The 8,467-nt window shown below is 36.4% G+C and overlaps 1 protein-coding gene across 1 annotated transcript; it reads left to right on the forward strand.

Moving 5' to 3' along the window:
- Positions 1-3,836: 3,836 nt before the first annotated feature.
- LOC111829965 lies at positions 3,837-6,148 on the forward strand. Its single transcript, XM_023780282.1, has 4 exons — positions 3,837-4,122; positions 5,038-5,109; positions 5,200-5,589; positions 5,937-6,148. The coding sequence occupies exons 1-4, from the start codon at positions 3,837-3,839 to the stop codon at positions 6,146-6,148; spliced, it is 960 nt and encodes a 319-aa protein (XP_023636050.1).
- The last annotated feature ends 2,319 nt before the right edge of the window (positions 6,149-8,467 follow it).

Here is an 8,467-nt window from a genome sequence, read left to right on the forward strand (position 1 = left end):
CAGGTCGTGAGTATATATACACCAATAACTAACCTTAATTACAAAACAAGGGGAAAATCCCATATATGAGAATTTTTTGATCCAAACATAGCAGCCAATTAATTTTGCATTTCAAATTGTTTTACGATAGAATGTCTTATATTATTACCAGCAAATGGAATTTCTCATGAGGCATGCTTGTCTACCATAGTGACTGCAAATGCTGCTATGAAAGTATCCCCAGCTCATGTATATCAACCACTTATGTTGCCGGTATTATAGACTGCTGGATTGGTTTTGCTAATTTTATAAATAGTGCGACTGAACTTGGTTTTATTTGGACTCAAGATGAAAACGAATCAAAAATCTGATTCAGGATTGGCGTATCCATTCATATAACAGCAAATATTACAAGAACGGTGTACCCTATCAGCTCATCATAAAGGGATTTCAAGTAATCCAGATAAACCCCAAACCCAACATCACCCAACACCGCCTAGTTCGTGTTCCGTCGGCGTTTTCTGAGTTTTGGCTGAAACTATTACCCTTTTGACATCTCTTGATCTCTACATAGATATCGGTTTTGCATATTTCACAACCAGCAAAGGTTCTTGATGCGGACATCAGAACTAGATCAGCCCAACAGCACACCAAATCGGTCTACATGGAAAATTTTGGAGAGTCTTTGTCTAAGTGGAGTTCTGATCAAGTACAAGGTGAAGGGTTAATTATACACCATGATATCAATCCTAAGAAGTCCGACAGTTCAAGAGGGATCAAAAAATCAGCAAGTCAAATCACCTTATTATTGGGATATGATTGTTGCACTCTTTTTCCCTTATCTAGGGTTTGTCCCAATGAGTTTACCTTAGGAAGGTTTTTAATGAGGCAACACTAAGTTATCAAGGAATCATTCACCATCCATATGATTCAAAGATGATAGCTGATGTACATTCTGATCTACTCGCGGACAAGCATGTTGAACTACTCGCTGACAAGCATGCTGAGTTACTCGCTAACCGACTGCCTGAATTACTCGCTGACCAACTGCCTGAACTACATCAGATTGCGAACTGTGAGGATTTGAAGTCAATTAACACTTGGATCAGCCATAAAGGGAGTCCACACACTCATTTGATTCACCACAAGGCCCCAACCCATGTAGAACAGCCCAAGAGAAGACCCAAGTCTAAACCACCATTTGAATCAAGGCCATTGATCTACTTGGAGCATAATAAGGAAACTCTCCTAAACCTTCATGAGGACGTGTTCCAAAGCTGCATATAGAATCTAGGAGAACTTTTAGGCCACACAATACTTTTGTCCCACGCAATCTTTGGTACACCTTACCACACAAGAAACCGATGAGTCACTACTTACCATATATGAAGCAAAAGGAGATCAAGCTTTAAAGAATCCTTCCTTATTCACTTATACACGTCTTGAAGCTTCCTACAATGAACCTAGACACCCCAAGGAGTCATGGATTCGCACCCAAGCTTTCAAGACTCAAGACATCTCTCTACTTGCCTTATTTTGCCGATTTGGTTCATAAAGTCCCAACAGCAAGTGTAATTAATTTTGAGCTATTTGTTTCTTGTTTTACATTATTAGGACGTGTAGCTGAGCCTATATAAGCTCATTAGATTGTTCATTTGTAATCACCCTTGATCAATATAAAGTTATAGAAAGTTTTCTTCTTGTCAAAGTTTGAGTCTTTGTCAATCTTCTTCTTTAGTTCTTTGTGAGTGAGTTACTTAGTTCTTAAGAAACCTGCGGATGAAGTTTGTTGTGTGATTCAACAACCTTCATTCGTCCATTGATCGAATGAGTCAATTATCCCACTGATTGAGTGAGTGAATCACCTGAACTATCCCCTGAACCACCCACTGATTTACGAGAGAGTGCTTCTGGCCAGCTCGTGAATTCCACCTTGCGCAAGCTAAGCTTGGAATCTCTTGATCATCAAGTGATCTAAAGTTTGGAGTGATTCCAATCTTGTATCATCTGGTATCAGAGCTTTAAAAGCTCATATCCCCAAGGTTGTATCTTTTCAACCTATATTTGTTTTTTCTGTTTTTCTTATTATTTTTATTTTATATATAAAAAATCAAATAAATTTTTATTTCTTGCTTTAATCTTGTTATTTGCTTCAGTATTTCATTAACAAAAAAAAAATTGTTTTACTTCATTTTCTTATCTATTTCGGATTTACTAAAAGAATAGCCATAAAAATCATATTTTTTGTTATTCTAAATTAATTTTCGTATTTTATTTTTATAAAACCAGAAAATAAAATAAAAAATAAATTATTCCTTTTGCTATTTGAATTTTTCGGATTTATTTAAAAATTATATATATATATATATATATATTCATTTCTATTTTTTTGAAGTATTTTCCTTATTTGTTGATTTACTTTTTGATGCATCTTTCTTTTGTTTTTGCAAGATTCTTCTATCACGAATACCATAGCAAATATGGAGTTTATTGAGTTTTACTCAAATGAAGAACTTCAAGGAGAAGAGCCCTATCAAGTCACGTCGGATGAGGAAGAGAACTATGGAACAATCTCATGGCGACGAGATGATAGTTCAGCTTCTGATTCAAGAGATGAACCAGGCCATGAAACACCAGAACCAGAACCGCCTGACTCATACAACAACAATAATGGCTATTCTAAACCATGAATTAAATTTAATGATAATTTTTCCAGCCATGGTTCAAAATCTCCATTGACCCAAATTATGTCTTTTTCAGGAAAAGATGATTATGTTAAGCGAAAAGAAGACATGGGGAATAAAAGAACAACAACGAAGAACTACCATTATCGACGTCTTCTAAGGCATGAAGAGAAGACCGATAATCACCTCTTATAACACCCGAGAACCTACAGCCTCACGTCAAACAAAATCAAGAGACAAGTACTTCTATACAAACCCACGAGTAGTACAGAAAGTGATTCAAGGATCATCCATTCGTTTGAACCACATCCAAGTGGTAGGCGTGATCCCCAAGCTGAGAGAGACGGAAGGACCAGTAAGCTAGGAGGAGGCGAGCTGAAACATGGTGCTAGAAGAGACCCGTTGCTAAACAACCCCACCCGAACCAAGAAGACAAAATTCAGGTTATCTCTAGACAATGGTTATGAGTATTTTGGACCTGAAAGTTTTGAATTTGCAGGACATGAAAGAGATTATCTACAATGGGAAATCAACATGGACAAGTACTTTAGGTACTGTTCCATTCCCAAAGAAGAGAGACTCACCTATTGTCTTGAACAACTCATGGGAAGTGCAAAACATTGGTGGAACCAAGAGAAAAAAGATAGAGTATTGTACAAGGATCCATTACTTAAAACGTGGGGGCAACTAAAGTTTCTTATGAGGGAGAGATATGCACCTCAAATGCTATCCCAACCAGGTCAAAACACTTACCCATCAAAGGAACCAAGTCGAGAGAACACAACACATTAACGTGTTAGTTCCAATCAAAATGCGGATATATCACCCGTCAAGGTAAGTACCACAACTTCTAAGCTTAATGTTTATCAACAAGTTGACCACGTGATACACTTGCTTTCATCCAAGAAGAATGAGAAAGGTACAGGTGAAAAGGAAGTGTCGACTCCAACACCTTTACTTAAGCCGCAAGATAAACCCGACCAAGGTAAGTCCTCTAACTCTTTAAAATCAAATGCACCGACATGTTATAGATGCCATAAGAGAGGTCATTTTGCTGCAACCTGTCATGAAAGAAAAGTAGAAGATATCACATCAATTGAGTTAAATTTCAATGCATCAAACTCAAATGATTGTCTAGTGAAATCAAGTTTAGAGATTTCCAATTCTAGAGTAATGCACTTGTCTTTGCCAAAGGTTATTGATGCAGGTCTAAGTCATATGATGGATGACAAGGCTACAGAATTTAGCAACCATGTAGCAACTCCAAGGGAAGTGGAGAATGACATAAGCCTTAAGGAGAAACTTTCGGAAACAACGGCATCACAAGTTTGCGAAAATAAGACATGTGAGCAACCAACTGTTGAGGCACGTGTGAAGGCACAACTATATTCAACATCATCTGATCTTGCTTCAAACATCACACTCATTAAGGTTGAGATAATGCCAAACACCTTAAATGGTATCCTAGTAAGTGAAACCTACGATCTTGTTCGATATTGGAATAATTTAATGATTAATCGTAGTTTCAAACACTTTGTATTAAATGATTATATTTCAAGTATAATGCACTTGATTTTATTCTTAAGTGTCAAGAAAGATACAGGTACCATAGAAGAGTATCACGATGAGCGAGAGACCACATCCCAAAGGATATTGAATATGGAGCAAATAGAGAAACTAGCAAAGAGTTATAACATGCATCTAAATCAAGAGCTTAAGATGTGTTTACCAGCTACTAAAGATGATGAAGTTAGCACCAACAACATTCAAATGCAAGAAGAACCACCGGACTAGTCATCAAATCAATCAACCTTGTTGATTTTGAAAGATACACTCACCGAAGAACCATGTCAAGTAAGTAACTCTTTCTTTCGATTTATTTCTAATAATTTGAATGACGTGATTATGAACTTTTTAATCTCTAAAGAGTGTGATAAAAACGTAGGTCTTTTAAATAAACCTATAGAACTAATTTCTTGTTTTAAATCATATCAATTAGTTGATTCACTTTATGACATACTTATTGATACACTTTATGAAAAAGAAATGGTTCAGCCCATCCTTGTTTTACATGATTATATTGGTCCCATGACTGTATTAATGCACTTGTTCGTTGCCAAAAGTGTCAATAACATTGCAGGCACGAGTAAGGACCATAAAGGCGAATATTCGGAGATGAAGAAAATCTTGAATCAAAATCGGAACCAGAGTAAACCAGCACCATTGGTGATCACACCATCTTTATTGGAGACTAGGAGAGTCCCAAGTTCTTTCTTAATCAAAGAGGAACCACCGGATTTCAAAGCTCAAGCAAAAATCCGAGAAGGAGCTAAACACGTTACACCATCAACCGTTGTACTAGATCAAAACTGAGTGATCTTTACTTTCTTGCTCAAAGGAGAGCCACCAGATGCACCATGCATCATGAAGACAGAACAACACCAAGGTAAGACATTGAACTCTCAAAATCGCATGAAAGCTAACTTGCTTTCTCTTGGTGCAGATTGTACAGTTTCGAGGTCGAAACTTTTTCAAGAGAGAGGGTATGATGCGGACATCAGAACTAGATCAGCCCAAGAGCACACCAAACCGGTCTACATGGAAACTTTTAAAGAATCTTTGTCTAAGTGGAGTTCTGATCAAGTACAAGGTGAAGGGTTAATTATTCACCATGATATTAACCATAAGAAGTCCGACAGTTCAAGAGGGATCAAAAATCAGCAAGTCAAATCACCTTATTATTGGGATATGACTGTTGCACTCTTTTTCCCTTATCTACGGTTTGTCCCAATGGGTTTACCTAAAAAGGTTTTTAATGAGGCAACACCAAGTCATCAAGGAATCATTTACCATCCATATGATTCAAAGATGATAGCTGATGTACATTCTGATCTACTCGCGGACAAGCATGCTGAACTACTCGCTGACAAGCATGCTGAACTACTCGCTGACCGACTGCCTGAATTACTCGCTGACCAACTGCCTGAACTACATCAGATTGCGAACTGTGAGGATTTGAAGTCTTTTAACACTTGGATCAGCCATGAAGGGAGTCCACACACTCATTTGATTCACCACAAGGCCCCAGCCCATGTAGAACAGCGCAAGAGAAGACCCAAGTCTAAACCACCATTTGAATCAAGGCCATTGATCTACTTGGAGCATGATAAGGAAACTCTCCTAAACCTTCATGAGGACGTGTTCCAAAGCTGCATATGGAAACTAGGAGAACTTTTAGGCCACATAAGACTTGTCCCACACAATCTTTGGTACACCTTACCACACAAGAAACCAATGAGTCACTACTTACCATATATGAAGCAAAAGGAGATCAAGCTTCAAAAAATCCTTCATTATTCACTTATGCACGTCTTGAAGCTTCCTACAATGAACCTAGACACCCCAAGGAGTCATGGATTCGCACCGAAGCTTTCAAGACTCAAGGCATCTATCTACTTGCCTTATTTTGCCGATTTGGTTCATAAAGTCCCAACGACAAGTGTAATTAATTTTGAGCGATTTGTTTCTTGTTTTACATTATTAGGACGTGTAGCTGAGCCTATATAAGCTCATTAGATTGTTCATTTGTAATCACCCTTGATCAATATAAAGTTATAGAAAGTATTCTTCTTGTCAAAGTTTGAGTCTTTGTCAATCTTCTTCTTTAGTTCTTTGTGAGTGAGTCACTTAGTTCTTAAGAAACCTGCGGATTAAGTTTGTTGTGTGATTCAACAACCTTCATTCGTCCATTGATCGAGGGAGTCGATTATCCCACTGATTGAGTGAGTCAATCACCTGAACCATCCCCTGAACCACCCACTGATTTACGAGAGAGTGCTTCTGCCCAGCTCGTGAATTCCACCTTCCGCAAGCTAAGCTTGGAATCTCTTGATCATCAAGTGATCTAAAGTTTGGAGTGATTCCAATCTTGCATCAGTTCTGATTCACGAATGGATTGACGACATCAACTTGATTGAGCAACGTATGTATTTGGGAGTGAGAGAGAAAGAAATAAAGTATAGAGAAAAGTCGCATATATGGTTTACGATCTCTTTTTTTCTTCTTCACGTATGTATTTGAGAGTGAGAGAGAAAGTATAGAAGAGACAAGTCACATATATGGTTTACGATCACTTTTTAATTGGTTTTATACACTATGTTTTCAATCCTTCAAACTAACACCTATTAACGTGTGATTTGTCGGTCATATTTTGGAACTAAAAAGGATAGAAAAGTCTCCTAGAACCCATTCGGTAGTTTTTGAAAGAAAAGTTGTGATATTTTGAATAACACTAGATTTGAAATGAAACTTATAAATTATTGACTGAATAATAAGAGATTGTGAATCATTTAAAAAAAATGGATTAATATAAAAGAATTTAAAAATGTCAAACTAATAATTAATGAAAATGACACATGTCACAAATATTAAGCGCCAACTAATGAATTGTTAAGAAAAGTTGGAAAAAAGCTGGTCATAATATATAAGATATTATTCTTAACTACGAAAACCAATGAAGATAAAATATTTATTTTTGTATATATATTATCATACTTATGATAAATCTTCACTTATAGTTACATTTATCTTGTAGTTAATTATATTATTAGAAATTGGTATAGTCTATCCATGTATATTTTTTTTATAAATAATACCAAACCTCTTCATACAAAAAGAAATACAATCCTCCTAATTAATATTTGATTCACGTTGCTAGTTGAAGATTTTATTTTAGAGATCATTGTTCTAGCTGAATCAAGAATCATTATCGGATCGATGGATTATGTTCTTGTATTTGATGGAAAAAACTATGATTATTAGTGTACAGATAAAAAACCCTTCTCAAGGTTTTAAATCAATAGGATGTTGTGGAGATGGGAATTCATCAGCAAGGACCGTTGTATTTAACTTAATCGACATCTCGTGAATTCGAAGGAGTAAGTTATGATGCATTATCATCTGATGCGGCCGCTGATAACTATTCAATCTGATGGAGACAATGGATGGAATGGAAAGATGCTCACACACATTTTCCTTGATAGCTTATGCTACATCATCGAAAGAATCATGGGATCTTTTGATAGTGAGATGAGTAGGTGGTCCTATATTTTAAGCTAAAAAGCTTCTTGATCTCAAGAATGAATACGAGAATATGACAATGAGCGATGCATACATGATTCATAAATTTACAGGGAAAGTAGTGGAGCTTGTGTTTCTTATGAAGTCTTTTGGGTGGAAGGTGGAAGATAAAGTGGTGGTGAAGAAGATTATTTCCTCTTTGCCTCCAAGATTTTATAGAGTCTTGATGGATGTTGCAGATACTTTTTATTAGTGTCCTTATCGATTGCGTGCTTCTTCATGAATACAATATGAGACTGCACCAAGAGTCTTTGGAAGAATCGATCATAATCCATATTGTTGACGTGGAAGAAGGTTTTCAAAGAAATGTTGAATTATTGTACTCGTTGAATCGATAAAAAGAGAAAGAGAAGTGTCATCTTTGGTGCAACAAAATCAAAAGATGTTAATGCAGATGCAGAAACAAATGATGATCTTAATGAAGCACCAAGAGATTATGTTATTACACTTCAATGCTTATGATAACCATGAGGAGGAAATGACAAGAGTTTTGGTTTTTGCTTTGGTTTTAGTTGTGGTTTTTGCTTTGCTTGGTTTGATGAATGTGATAGTGATTTATTATGAACTCATCTATAAATTCTTCTTTGCATTAACTGTGGACTCCGATCTTTGTAATTGTTGATCTTTGCCAACAAAATAATATATTCGTGATTGTTTCTCCTTGA

The sequence above is a fragment of the Capsella rubella genome, unplaced genomic scaffold (assembly GCF_000375325.1).
Source record: "Capsella rubella cultivar Monte Gargano unplaced genomic scaffold, Caprub1_0 scaffold_6, whole genome shotgun sequence".
NCBI classification, from domain to species: Eukaryota; Viridiplantae; Streptophyta; class Magnoliopsida; order Brassicales; family Brassicaceae; genus Capsella; species Capsella rubella.

What these genes read in the sequence shown, in the direction of transcription:
- LOC111829965 (XM_023780282.1), top strand. Translation starts at nt 3,837, where the DNA reads ATGCACTTGTCTTTGCCAAAGGTTATTGATGCAGGTCTAAGTCATATG. An exon ending in AATGCCAAACACCTTAAATG is followed by an intron (nt 4,123 to 5,037) that starts GTATCCTAGTAA and finishes ATCAAAACTGAG; the next exon opens with TGATCTTTACTTTCTTGCTC. An exon ending in GCATGCTGAACTACTCGCTG is followed by an intron (nt 5,590 to 5,936) that starts ACAAGCATGCTG and finishes AATCTTTGGTAC; the next exon opens with ACCTTACCACACAAGAAACC.